Source organism: Rhamphochromis longiceps, linkage group LG5 (genome assembly GCF_057381845.1).
Source record: "Rhamphochromis longiceps isolate RC_006_pf linkage group LG5, R_longiceps_female_GT1.1, whole genome shotgun sequence".
NCBI classification, from domain to species: Eukaryota; Metazoa; Chordata; class Actinopteri; order Cichliformes; family Cichlidae; genus Rhamphochromis; species Rhamphochromis longiceps.
This window is the reverse complement of record NC_140561.1, coordinates 30,272,844-30,287,428: the sequence shown is the minus strand read 5'-3', so window position 1 is coordinate 30,287,428 and position 14,585 is coordinate 30,272,844. Positions and strand designations below refer to the sequence as shown.

Below are 14,585 nucleotides of genomic sequence, written 5' to 3'. Positions count from 1 at the left end.
CTCAAAAGAAAGAATTTGCATGTCGTGATGACCCAGCCAAGACCTCAACTCAATCGAAATGCTGCACTGGGACCTTAAGAGAGTTGTGCATGAACCAGTGCCTGCAGCTTTGTAAACAAGGGTAGACCAGAATGATGTGAGTAAGTCATACAGTAAGCAAATACAGTACTTGAATTTTCTTCAAGTTATTGCTGCCACAGGTCGTACAAGCTATCCGGTTGTTCAGTGATGACGCGACGAATCCTACTTCCGGGCCTAAAGTAGTCTGCGTTTAATATGGCTTTTGTGTTGTTAACATGTTTAATGTTATGTATTTTCTTCTATTTGATCTCAAAAAGCTCCTAAAACAGTCAGTGATCACTGTTGACCTCCCTCGGCTTTTATTACCGCTAATCATTTATTTAAGCTCAGTTTTTAAAACCTTAGGATGTAACTACAGCCCAGCCCATGCAGCAGTATATGAATGACTAACCTCGTATTGTGGATGGATTATCTCAGTTGTTCTCCTGGCTGAAGTTTGGTCCTTTTACAGCATCCTGCCATGCGATTACATTTGTTCCTGACCACCGAGAACACTCACGTTAACTTTTATGGAGTGGGAAAAAAGTTAGCTTGTTTATATTATGCTAACATAGCTGTGTTGCTAGCGGTCACGTAGCACATCGTTATATACCAGCTAGCCCAACTTCAGTAACCCTACAAACGTCACTGCTGTTTAGTTTTCTGTCTTCATTTATGCTGGAAGTGATAGCAGAGCTGTACGTTTTAATTTGTTTCCAAAACCCTGCAGTCAGGACATGCTATATTGTATTTAGATAGAAGCTAGCGAGCTAACTCCCTGCTAACTTCTAACTCCGTTAAATGTCATAAATTCAGTTTTCATGGATGCCTGGATGTTAAACTTAATTGTTACACCTGGTAGAGCAGAACGCTGATCATTTTATTAAAGATGAAAGACTTTAGACAGTTTTTCAACTCTCAGTAATGCCATAGTGATCGTTTGATATATGGACCTGCAGCGGAGTTTAGGTCCAGACACGGCTAGTGACGTCAGACTGAACAACCGGATTGAATCGTGTGTGTAAATTTTTCAGACAATGACTTAGTTTTTTAAAAAAAATTTTATGTCACAATCTAATATGTCCGACAGACATACTCTGATTAAATTTGATTTTACCATTAATGTAAATCACATATATTTAGCCAAGGTTCACTATTAATTCCCTAGTGGTGCACAACTTTTCTGGAGAGCCTCTGAAAACTTGCTATTTGGGCCCAACTCGCGGTTAAAGAACCACTGCAATAACCTGCAAAACCCTGACCACGACACTGACTTCAGCATTAATCAAAGACTGCCCTGTACAAATTAATGCTTTATTGTATCCACTTAGACTCTTCTAAGCAATGCAAATAAAAAAACTCTGAATCTTTAAATTAACTTTTGCTTCCATTCATCCCCACAACATATGCCCCATAGCTGTCCGTTTCATTCTACACTCCTAGATTATGCTGCAGGGACTAGAAAACTAGTAACGTCTGCCTACAAGTGTTAATTAGAAGTAGCACATGTTGGAATATTTTATAGGGTTCATTCTCCCCCACTTGGCATTATAAAGTGCACAAGTGTGTCAACAACACAGAACAGAACACAATACCAAACACCACAGGGAATTCCACATGTTGGCAGCCCAACATAATAAATAAAGCAGCTAAATGATCAGTGGCATCCGACTTATTAGAAGCAGATGATAGAATCTGTTGTTGTTTCTTAAACCCATTAACCGCTAAATCTTTCAGCCCAGAGTGCACCTACTGTTCGCACCTGTAATTGCCATCCTTCTTACTGGTTCGTATCCTTTCTCACCTGTGGTACACTTTTTTTTCATCCTGCACCTCTGTGTCTCGCTGTGAGGTGGGCAGATTGGTGCTGCTTTATCGTCAGGCGTTTTCCCGGTCTGGCCACCCACCCAAGTCCTCGTCTGCTTACCCCACCTGAAACCACAGGTGACGCCATCCCGGAGACAGACGCTCCACTCGCTCCACTCTCCCACTGGAGCTAGGACACAGTTTTCTAATGGAAGAAATAGAAAAACCTCATCAAAAAGAGTGTTTTAACACAAAACAGACTGTAATTGTCAGTACCAATACAGTAAAAATAATGGCACCAGTAAAGGGTCTGACAATGATTTCATCCCAATATCTAACAGCAGCCTAAACTGTAGAGGTCTGTGTGTCTCTTCGTAGATATTCTTCCTCAGCCGATCTCTGACCCACCATCAAACCAGTCATGCTGAATGTTGTTACAAAAGTGTAACAATGTTATGGCTTCTATAGCGCTTTTGTGTTTGTCACATGTGTTGAGAGTGAACCTGCTCTCATATGTGAAAAGCACAGTGCACCAGTGGTGGACCTGCCTATTCTTGTATTCTATAGCAATTGCCATTTGGGTTCCACAGTAACTGTCTGGCAACTGTCTGTTTCAAATTTTTTGGTCATAGACATTCACACTAGTGCCCTGTCGAGGACATTTTGTAGCTTTGACACTAATTATCCTGTTCTTACTTGAACAAAGGAGCAAATACCGGTCCTTCTGATGGGTTAAGCATCTTCTACGGCCCTGTCCAGCTCTCCTAGAGTAACTGCCTGTCTCCTGGAATCTCCTCTTTGCTCTTCAGGCTTTGCTGGATGATAAAGCAAACCTTCTTGCAATGGTACTTACTGAAGTACCTTCCTGGAGGAGCTAAATTACCAATGATTAGCTGTACGTTGGCTTCCAGGCTCTCAATTTACAGGTCGATCTACGTCCCTACCCTCACCTATGGCCACGAGCTGTGGGTAGTGACCGAAAGAATGAGATCGTGGATACAAGCAGCGGAAATGAGCTTCCTCTGAAGGGTGACTGGTCTCTCCCTTAGAGATAGGGTGAGAAGTTCAGCCATCCGGGAGGGGCTCAGAGTAGAGCCGCTGCTCCTCCACATCGAAAGGAGCCAGTTGAGGTAGTTTGGGCATCTGACAAGGATGCCTCCTGGGTGAGGTGTTCTGGGCATGTCCCACCGGGAGGAGGCCCCGGGGCAGACCCAGGACAGACTGGAGAGATTATATCTCTCGGCTGGCCTGGGAATGCCTTGGTGTTCCCCCGGATAAGCTAGAGGTGGTGGCTGGGGAGAGGGAGGTCTGGGCTTCTCTGCTTAGGCTGCTGCCCCTGCGACCCGGCCCCGGATAACGTGGAAGAAGATGGATGGATGGATGGGGCCCAGGTATCACTTTATGCTACCAATAGTGATACTGACCTAGCCAAATGCAAAACTAGTGAAAAAACAGATGAAGTGCTACTAAACTGACCTGATCAATATTGCAGAAGTTTAACTGACTTGATGCTATACTCTGATCAAAATGTGTTCCTTTAATTTTTTTGAGCAGTTTATATTAAGACTAACATTTTATTTCAGACCCTTACAAACACGTTGCTATAATCAAAGGTAGATAAATGCTAGATGAAGAGTTACTACAGTGGTCATTACACTTGCAGTAACTGGCTGAATGGTGAGTGATGTCACCCTCAAAATCAGCTGCTGCAAAAATTTCCAGACAGACCACAAAGGAAAATCGGTAACCTTTGCCAAAACGGAGCAACAATTGGAAATCATTATCATTATCACTGTCAGATTTGAAATAAAGAGATTTCCAGAGACTGTTTTCGGCAGTTGCTTGAGGTGTGTACTAACAGTCAGACATGAAACCCTAACACTGATATGAAAAACAGATGTGGACTTGATGCCAAGAAGCAACAGTAGCTGCAGATGGTGTCTGTAGAAGGCAGAGGAATATCGACCAGTGTCAAATGATGAGTGAGCTCTACAATACATCTCACTTAGTCAGAAGGCAGAGATGATACACAATGAGATATGAAGATAAATTCTAAAACCTCTTTGAAGACCTTTAATATGAATCGTGTGTTGCATTCTGGTTTGACTCCATCAAAAAGAATTTCACTGGGATGAGAAAGAAAGGGAGTAGAGGAGTATAGGACATGTTCCAGAAGAAGGTAGATTTTCCCCCCTTTAAATGTAGCAGTCATGCTGTCATCTTCATTTAATGTGATAAACAGTTTGAAATTCTGTTAATGCCACATCCTTTGCATGTGAAACAAAAGGTACAGGTCAAATTCAGTTTAGCAAAATTATTAGGCAAATTTCAGTGAGATAAAACTCCCGCAAACCACAGATAATCAAATACTCACTCAATCACACATGAAACACAGTAGAGATGTGGCCACAGAGCCAGAGAAGTAGATAAAAGGAGATGAGCTTGGAAGAACAGGCCTGCTGTTGATTAAACCTTTCAGATTAGTTTCACTAATGTGTCCATTGCACAGCAGACCCTCATTTGTTATAGCTGGAGTCAGGAAAGCTTTAGTTAATACACTTCATACAGTAAGTTAGAACAAGAAATAAGATAGGAAACAATATGTTTATTTTAGTTGTACTGCTTAAGAGGTTTTCCGTCAAAAAGTGTTGTAGCAAAAGTGAAATTCATTTGCAATTTCTTTTTTTGTAATTTCAAAAGCAGCCTTGTAGACAATAGTAAATCAGTGTTCATGTTTGTTAGAAATAGAAATAGAAACACATACCTGCTAACTAGCACTTAGTAAACGTAATAAAATACAAGAATTTTACTAACAACAGATGAAACACAGTCATTTGGATAGTCTGTACCACACAGTCCAAGAAGCAGTGGAGCTAGTAGTAGCTAGTCAATGTATGGATGCATTCTGCCCTGAATCCGGTGTGAGAGGAAGATGAAATGCCTGCCTAGAAGCAGAAGAAGTCCTAATACAAATGTGGAAAGACAGATATTATAGTGAATGGGACTGCAAACAATGGCTTGTGTCCTAGGGAAGCAATCCTTCAAATCAACCCTTTAAACTAGCTTTGTACACTGGAGACAGCTCTTGGAGAGTGAAGGAACTCACTCTAAATTGGTGAGATCAAAGCTGTTACTACAATTTATTTTTTTACATGAAGCAATAGCTTTTTACCTACCTAATGTCAATAACAGTGCTAATAGGATTTTAGTCAGGGTGCAGTGAGGAGAGAGACTGACCGAAGGGTGAATGGGTCACCAATCTATTTCAGAGTTGATGTAGAGAAAGACAACCATTCACTCTCAACATTCATTCATTTATTAGTGCTATATTACTATATATTATTATACTATATTAATGCTTATTCCGTTTTCTAGAGGCCATTATCTGTAATAATAATCATGTCAAAATACATTTTTCTCAGGATCACAAACAGAGGGACAAAGGATTTGACTTATTAAGTTACAAATGATATCAAAAGTGTAACTTACCAAGGCAGTCTGTCTGGTGGGCACGAGTTCCCTCTGGGCAGTGGGTCAGACACTTGCCTTTGTAAAGCTGGAAGCCAGGCTTACACTTGGTGCAGAAGTCTCGGCTGAAACATTGCTCACAGTCTGAAGAACGGCACTCTGAGAGGAAACAGATTATCACACACAACGTAGAGTACTTGGGTATTCATTGTTACATGAAAAAGTCAATTTTTCACCTGGTCACACATATTTTCATTTTAGCTGAGAGGGTGAACACAATAATTAAAAAGCTGAATTTGTCCAGTGAGAGAAAAGCTGCTGAAAACTAAAGGTGAAAAAAGAGAGTAGCATCTTTGCTTCCTGAATATCATATGTTTCCTACTGAAACCTGCTGTTATGTCAGGAAACGCAGGAACAGTTAAAACCAATTCACTTTCAGAGAGGTGATTTGTATTTTGCTTTAGTCTTGTTTGCCTTAAGCAGACAGAACGTGTTCTTTTGTGTGCTTGACAGATACAGATTGTGCAATACGTGCATCCAACAAAAACAAACTTTGTGCTGATGACATTTTGAGATGCCAAGCAACTGATTTGTTGTATCTAGAATCTTTATATATTAATATTAGAAGTCACGGTTCACAGAGCAGTCAGGGAAGATTGTGTGCTCTTTCACTGTTTCTCCGAGGTAAGGGCAAATCAGAAAGGATTTTAATATTGCATTTTGTGCTAAGGTTAAGGGGAGTCAGTGATAGTAAATATGTTTGGAAAAGAAATAAAGTGAACTATTGTGGAATCTTTGATTTTCCCAGTAAATGAGACAGAAACTATGTGCTGTTGGGTAAAGTTTTCTTTTCATTTATTAGGACAGCATGTTTCTGGAAAGAATTAAGCAAGGTGCATCTTGAAAAGAAAGAGAAAGAAGAAGTGGTCTGGGACTGCAGACTCTGTGTATGAGTACTGTCGGTTGTTTTTCATTATTTCAGACCTCAAGACAGTTAAGTCATACGTGCTAATGTGAGTAAGACTATCAGCAAATATTTAGTCAGAGATCACAGTCAGATCTCTGCAGGGGAAAGTAAAAAAACAAAACGCACTCATGCAGCGGTTGACATCCTTTCCTCTCTGTCCGTAGTGTCCTGCAGGGCAGGCGTGGAGACAAGTTCCATGGTGAGATATCCCCTCCCTCTGCAGGAACAGGAAGAGTCGCTCTGGGCAACGCACGCAGCCGTTGTCCCGGGAACACTCCAAACAGCTCCGACAGTCCTCTGATGTTTCTCTCTGAGCTGCAGGAGACAATAGGAAGACGATTAAGCCAGAGCTGCATTCAGGAGAGGAGTTATTAAAGTAAAAGTAGAGGAGGGAGCGAGTAAGGAATAAATAAAAGCCAGGAAGCGAGAGGATGAGGAAGGAAAGGAGAGACCAAAAATCCTCAAGATACCAAGAGAATTTCGGGAAAGATCCACTGCTGAAAATCAACACATTACCAGGAACTCTATAAAAATCATGCATCAAAGCGTTACAGTATTTCACTCCATCAAATAGTTGTAGTAATTGCTTTCGTAATGGCACACACTTCTTTTTGAGGTTCAGCATCTTTGATATTTCTTAGTTTGCTGCCTTGTTAGCTCTAATAGAGAAGAGCACAGAGTGTGATGCTGTGTCTATATGTCCTTTTAGCTAACTCCTTACATGTACATTACCAGGTGCACAAAGGAAGTTGTGTCCTGACAAAGCTTACATGTCACTCTGACGATGCACTCCTGATGACTTGATAGTCTAACACTTTCTTGGTATGAGTAGCTCTTTAGAAACTGTAGGTCGCTGATAATGAGTAGGCTTACGTTTAGTAAGAAATATTCTTTATTTGACATGAAAACAGCACCAACGCTCTTTTTGTTCATCGAGGACTCCCTGCTACTGCAGAGGTTACAGACTGAAGCACTGATCAGTAACTCAACTTATAACTTATAATGACTAATAGTGGGATTTTTCTTTCATAAAAATAAAATTTAGCTCTACAACGTTTTGATAAATATATTATTATCACATATTATTAAGTGACATATGTCAACAAGTAGATATTTTAATCTATTTCTATCCCAAAAATGTGATATGTACTGTAACAGTGAGGTACAGTATGACAGTCAAGCTTAGATCTAAGCCAAGGTAAGTCTTATATTATAACAAAAGCAAGTGGCTGTGTCTGCTTCCAGGTACAGAGAAGACTCGACAAAGAAAGAAAGAATGCTTTCAATCCATCGGGGATAAGGAGGGATATGGAAAGACAAGCAAGGTAGGATGGAAATTTGGATTGAGCAGCAGACAGCGAGTGTGCGTGAGTCTGAGCAATCACACTCTGATCCTTGTGGGTCACTACATTCACCTTGTTATGTGTGGCTGTGGTTTAGGATGTGTTTGTGTGCAAAAGCAAAAGTGAAACCTGTCTTAAAAAGTTTTCAAAAACCCAAATCATGTTATTCATTCATAGATAAAGACACAGAAGATCATGTAACGTCAAGGCAGCTATGAAAACATTTAATCGTGTATAGTCTTGTTTAGTTTCTCATTAAATGTTGACCTTTTTTTGACTGTCAAATCAAGAGTTACGAACAGCTTTTTAACAGTTTTTTCTTATAATCATTCAAGGGTTGGAGCTGGCGTTTTAAGTTTTGTGCATAATTATCTTTAGTTTTTAATTTTTGGTTTTCTTTGGATTGTAAATTGGTGAAATCTAGCTTTCTTTTCAGTCCTGAGCTTTAGTTACTGATTTGAGGGTTGTATTTAGTTAGTTCCCCTGTTGGTTTCCATTCTGTTCCTCCTTCTGTCTCATCTGTATTTGTTTCCTCATCACTGTCCCATGCCTCACTCTCAATATTTCTGTCTGTTTTCTTTAGTTACTTCCTGTGTTTACTTTGAGGCTTAGTTTTCCTAAATCATGGGATGTGCAGCTTTTCTTCCTGTCCCTGCTTTGATTGTCTTTAGTTGTGTTTTGGTCCCCAGCTGTTTCCTCTTTCCTTAATTCCTCTTCTGTATATATCAGTCTTTTAGTGTCATCCACATTAGTGTGGGTTCCCCTTTGCTTTTCCTTTCCTGCGGGTTTTTTTCTTTTCTGGATTAACAGATTTCTTTAATAGGTGTCCTGTTAGTTTAGATGAGAAGCAGTGAAACTAGTTGGAAAAACGTGTCCTGTGAACTCTTTCATCTTTCAAGAAAGGGCAAAGATTTCATTTTAGAGCTTCTGTTAATTATTAGGACTATGATTTTTTTTTTAAGTGAAATAGAAATAAAACGATTAGTTAAAAAGCTCAGAAACATTTAAAAAGTGGACTACATTATGAAAAGTTTAAAATTATTTTTTTTGTACGTATGTATGTTCTCATACATATAAAATCTTTAACTGCACCTGATACCATAAAAAGACATTTTGTGACAAACTATCAGTCTATTAATGTTAAATAAGCTGTTCCTCTCACGTCTGTCAATAGTCCGTTTATGACCATAGACTTTATAAGAAGAGTGATCCAGCACCTGTTTGCAGTCTGCTGTTTTGAAGGCACTATTTAATCATTGTATCTGTCACCATCTTTAATTTTTAGAAACAGAGCTCACCATATCTGAATGAGATAGTGGAGCTAAATTAATGCATTCACACTATTATCGTTAGTTATTATTAATCTCTGGCACTCTTCCATTGTGTGTCTTTGGTCCTCCCATCACCCTCAGCTTGTCGTGGCAGATGACACGTTCTGCATGAGGTTCCTGCTAAAAGAGTTTTTCCTTCCCACAGTCGCCTAATGTTTGCTCACAGGGGACTCATTTTTGGCGTTTCTCTTAATTATTGTATCAAGTGCCTCGAGGTGACTTTGGTTGAGAACTGAATATAATTGCATCGCAAAGATATACAAGCTACATGGATTTAGCAAATAAGGTTAACTTGTCTTAACCATCATATAAATAAAATAATGGAATTTCATTCACCAAAATTTGAGCAGAATGCAAAATGTATATAATATATATTCTGTTTTCATATATATATTTCACCTATGAAAACATCTTTAGCCCTACATGACAATAGTGCTTTGGTAATTTTTCTTTTTATAAAACACTAAATCAAATGTAATAGGTTCTACTCCTTTGAAGAGGTAATTAAAATTTCTGGTGTTGAAGATTTGTTTTCAAGTGATCTTGGCAGAGTTACTAAAGATAACAGATTTCCAAAGACAGAGTTTTCAACTCCAGTGCAGAGTGGAACAGAGCAGATTTCCCCAGAATAACTCAGTGATCCATTTGGGTTTTGAGACCCGCTGAGCTCTCAGCTCATTGTCTGAAAAACAGTTCTCTACACATATGCTATCGATCTGCAGGCTTAAGGGACTTACAGAGGAGCGGCAGGTTAAGGTAGCGTAAAACGCTAAACTTTGACCTCGTATGGGATTGCCCTGGGTTTTTAACAAGCACCAGGTGTAACAAGATCTGTTGGGGTTTCAGGGAAAGATGTTAACATTTTGGAAAGAGCTTACACCCTAAAACACAATTCACAAAACTGGAGTATTTAAGGAAAGTGACGGCATAACGATCACTGAGATTAGTAAGTTTAAATAGGAAAAATAAGGAAACAATATTGTATAATGGTTTTGAAGCTAACAAGTTCTCCAACTTGTCATATCCATATGAGCAGTTTGTTCCTGATGTCTGAAATTTCAGCTTGCAGCTGAGTTGACATATGATGCTGTTTATTTGTGTGTAAGTTAAGAACTTTAAAAAAAATGCAATGAACCCTATAATGAAAATCTAAGTTGTGTTTCTTTACATGGTATATGTAATCTAGTTAAAAAACCCAATCAAAAAACAAACAAATCCTGGTTATGCTATAAGTTTATATATTTAAGTTAAAATGATCACATCTATTTTAAAATATATTCTTAACAGGAACAGATATGTTTCAACAGTGCTCCATAATGTGTACATTAACTAGAAAAAGGTGGAGATGCACACTAAAAAAACACAAGCTGTAGGGGTGCTACCGTCATGTCCCAATGTCCAGACACTTGACAGCAGCCGAGTCAAAAATGTGCTGCAATTTAACATCTTTTTCACCTCTTGATCTCCCAGCTTGTGTTACATTTTCATCTACTTTCTACTAGCTTTAAATGTTGTTATGGAGCCCCTGGAGATCTGTAAAACCTTCATAAGGTGTTTGCACAACATTATTGATTTGAGTGCATAAAACTGTTACCTTATGTGACATTAGAGCTCTGCATGATGGTCCTGATAGGCTGTTTTGTCTTCTGATGCAGCTTTGTTTTTAATTGTTTTTATGTTAACTATAATAAATGGGAAATATAAGGAGACTCTGTAGATTTTTCTCTTTATATGTTATACTTGTTTTGATTACTGTCTGTTTTCAGTGCAATGATGCAATGTTCTTCATCTTCTATGCTGTTTCAAAGAAGGTTGCTCAATAATTAGTCAGACTTTTCTTGCAGATGTAGCAGCAATTGCTTAATATTGACTGATGATTTCATGTTTAATGCTGCTACACACACTTTGATGAACAGGGGCATTGATTCAGTAGTTTTCTAAAACATAATGCTCCCCCCCCCCAATTTCCTGGGGCTCGTTTTTAAAGATTTTGACTCTTTAAAATTCTTTGACTTTATTCTTTACCTATTTATGTTTTCCCAAAAGGCAAAATCATTTAGCCAAAATTGTTGGTGAACAGACATGGATCACTAGTAGCATCCAAGTGGCAGTCTTAGAAAGTGAAACATAAAGCCTTTGCAGAACCTCCACCAACTGTACTGCTGGTACCAAAAAATGAGCCATTCCCTGTAGACTCCCATGTTAAAACGCTTAACTTTACAGCATGACAAATAGTTTTGGTCTCTGTAACTATTTTACCAATCGTAACGACTGTATGTGTTATGATTTTTTCCTGTAACTCACTGATTTCTGTTGTATTAATGATTAAAGATATGCATTACTGGGGGGGCGACTTTGAGTTTTGGGTTGCAAACCAGACCAATAACTATCAAAGAAGTCTGTGCTTTATATAGTATTTGCATATTTGTGGTGCTGCTATTAATGCACATTTAAAGAAGTTTGGACCTCTGCAGCTACTGCACCATTCCCTTCAGCAAGCCTGCTCTGTAACGTTACGTGGTCTGCCACTTTACGGCTGAGTTGCTGTGGTTCCTAAATGCTTCCACTTTCCCATAATGCCACTTAGAGTCTGAGAGAAGAAATTTCATAAACTGACTTGTTGCAATGATGGCATCCTATCAGAATACCAAACTCATTTTTTAGCAACAATTTGTAAAGGCAGACTTGGTGCTCATTTTTATACACCTGTAACAATCGGACCAGAAACACCAGAATTAAAAAATTAAGATGCGTGGCTCACCCCTTAATGTATAATCATAAATGTGTAGCCAGTGAGAAAAGTACTAACTACTTTCAAAGTTCCCAGTGCCATTGCTACAGTATAAAATATAAAACATTGGGTAAACAACTTCTCTAACACCTGTGCCCACAAAGTCTTTACTTTGAGTAATACAGACAGACCTGGTAGATGCAGACAGGCAATGATTTGACTAAAACTCAGTGTGCTGCTCAAAAAAGGCTTAAGTCATCCAAACTTAAATGGTACTTTGCTTCATTGCACATTACAGACTTGGATGATGTGTCTCATAATAATGGTGCAGTTCTTACTTATTTTGCAAGTTGTTATGCTGTCATATTAAGCCTTTTGAGTGTGTGAGAGGAGTAGGTGGAAGCATTTTTCTACAATTTTCTGTTGTTTTTTCCCCCATTGAGTGTTTTTTTTTTTTTTACTACAGTCGGTCATAAACATGAATACTGATAGAGTGAGGGATAATTGCAGGAGAAAAAAGAGCAAACAAGGAATGAAGAGAAAAGACAGATTAAAATTAAGCTACTTTCTGCTGCTCCCTAATTCACAAGTGGTCGTCCCAGCTGGTAGCTCCTCATGTTTGATTTGACAGAGTTTTACATGGGATGCCCTCCCTTTCCTGACACAACCCCTGAGGAATTTGTGCCTCCTCCCGGGAAGGAAAAATCAAATGACAGCATAAATCTCCGTGGTAAAAAGAGATGAATGCTGACAGCAGGTCAAGCAGTCATTCCAACAGCTAGCATTTAACCCTTTAGACCTATAAATGCAATCCAACATTAACCTGTTCTAAGGTATTAGCATCAAATGTCATCCAGTATGCAATGTTCAGCTCGTATAATGTATTACTTTTTAAGTAGGACTTTTTATAAGTCATTATAACTTGCATATTTTACAGGCTATCTTCTAATGTGTTTGGTTAATGTTCTTGCCTAATTTGGGAAACATTGAGGATTAAAGATTCCACTTTAGGAATTGCATGAAGTTGTTTACATATGCTGTACAGTAGTAGCCATTTTGTGGCAATGATTTAATTTTAAATGTGAAACATGATAAAGATGACTAAATAATAAATTATTCATGTGTCATGTTACCATCTGTGTGCGTCCAGTGCCATCACATGTTTATCATACGCACATGACAGAATTAAGATTTTGAAAATGTATCTCTCGTTCTTTCAATTTGCCTTTTCACTACCTGAATTGGAAGCGCATAAACCTGAGTGAGTGTTAGTGGCAACTGATGGCTTTATGAAGCCCCTATAATTATTATCTTAACACTTGACCTCTAGGTGGGTGATGGGGGCAGAGAGAAAAATGTTACAAGCCAGAATGTTGGTCTAATTGAGACCGGATCCCCCTCTATTAGTCTCTGATTTCTTAGGAAATACCAGACACCGGTGAGCATGAGGGTTACCACAGACCTGTGTGGCTGTGGTCTGGACTGTTTTCAGAGGGATTGGATAAGAAAGTGATTAGAGACAGATCTGGAGATAATTCCCAAACACTGTGACTATATGCTGGTACAGAGTTTAACAAGAAAAGACAGGCTAGTTTATACACTGAATACCGAGGAAATAAAGTAATTCGTGGAAATAAAAAGTGATTCTTATTTAAAAGAAATAATCTATGTACAATAAGTTCTGTAGAATGTTTCTGAAATACTTGTTTTGTGGGTTTCTGGAGTAATTAACATAAAAATGGATCTTTCTGTGTTAGGTGATTTAATTAGACCAGATAAATATCATTATGATGATGATAAAGTTATATGAGAGCTGTGTAAACAAGAACTGCATCAACCTAAGCTTCTTTAATGACACCTGCTCTCTAGTGTAAGCATGTCCTAAATGATAATGATGATGATGATGATGATGATGATGAATAAATATATATTTGTATCGTTTGTCTGTATCGTTACGTTTTTAAAATAATGCACAAGTATCTCCAGTTGGTTCCTGTTTTGTTGTACATGTGGAACATAAGTTCATTTGTTAAGAAAGTGGGAAAAAATTGAAACTGCTGTAATTGCTGTTGTAATGCTATCATGCTAACAGCCTCTTTGTGGTCTTTTCATGGTGTACTCACCACTTTGCTTCTGCATGATGCCGGACCCCATCCTGATCACTTCACATAACAAAGACATCACAAGGAGTGGCAAATGCATCTGGGCTGCTGGTAAGCACCCGTTTCAGCGCCGGGTTGCGGACATCTGCAAAGACTCCAGGGTTTCAGTTGAAAATATAGTTCCACTGTGAGGCACAGAAAGAAACGAGAATAGAAAGGGGCAAAGACTCAGGGTTTAAAAGACGTAGGGGTGGATGGAGATGAAGGGAAGAAGATAAACGTGAGGGACCAAAGCAGAAATAAGAATGAGTGCTGACGTGAGAGAAGAGAGGAAACACAAGGAAAAAAAATCCTTTTTCTCTTTGTCCTGTTTCGCAGAGATGATTTAGGGCTGAGATGATGAGACAGGCAGCCATAGACAACAAAAGAAGAGCACAGGAGAGAGACGGATAGGTGGTGAAGAAAGCAGAGAGGCTTGTCTGCTTCCTCAGACTGGCAGATTGGAGGGAAAACTCTACATTTAACTACCACTGTCAAATTTGCGATAAACGAGCTCCACTTATCCCACAACCATCTTTAACCCTTTAAGGCTGCACTCTCAGCCCTAAGTGGTTCCATATTTCCAGCTTGATCTTTAGCCTCCTCCTCCTGGCTCAGTCTATTGTTGTTCAGTCTCTTTTTTTTTATTATCCCTGTTTATTTATTTTTGTGCAAGTACTGGGCAGCTTTGTTTTCTATGGCAAAGTCAGTAAACTTAATTTGACCACCTTGAAAAAA

General features: G+C 38.9%; 1 protein-coding gene across 1 annotated transcript in view; it reads right to left on the bottom strand.

Moving 5' to 3' along the window:
• Positions 1 to 14,287, bottom strand: part of rspo4 (R-spondin 4) — a 31,663-nt gene extending 17,376 nt beyond the window's left edge. The window contains exons 1-4 of the mRNA XM_085407129.1: positions 13,830 to 14,287; positions 6,428 to 6,616; positions 5,356 to 5,493; positions 1,865 to 2,071 (exon numbers count right to left, since the gene is read on the bottom strand). Of these exons, the coding sequence (XP_085263255.1) occupies positions 1,865 to 2,071; positions 5,356 to 5,493; positions 6,428 to 6,616; positions 13,830 to 13,908 (613 nt within the window). The 5' untranslated portion in view covers positions 13,909 to 14,287. The remainder of the gene's footprint in view (positions 1 to 1,864; positions 2,072 to 5,355; positions 5,494 to 6,427; positions 6,617 to 13,829) is intronic.
• Positions 14,288 to 14,585: the final 298 nt, after the last annotated feature.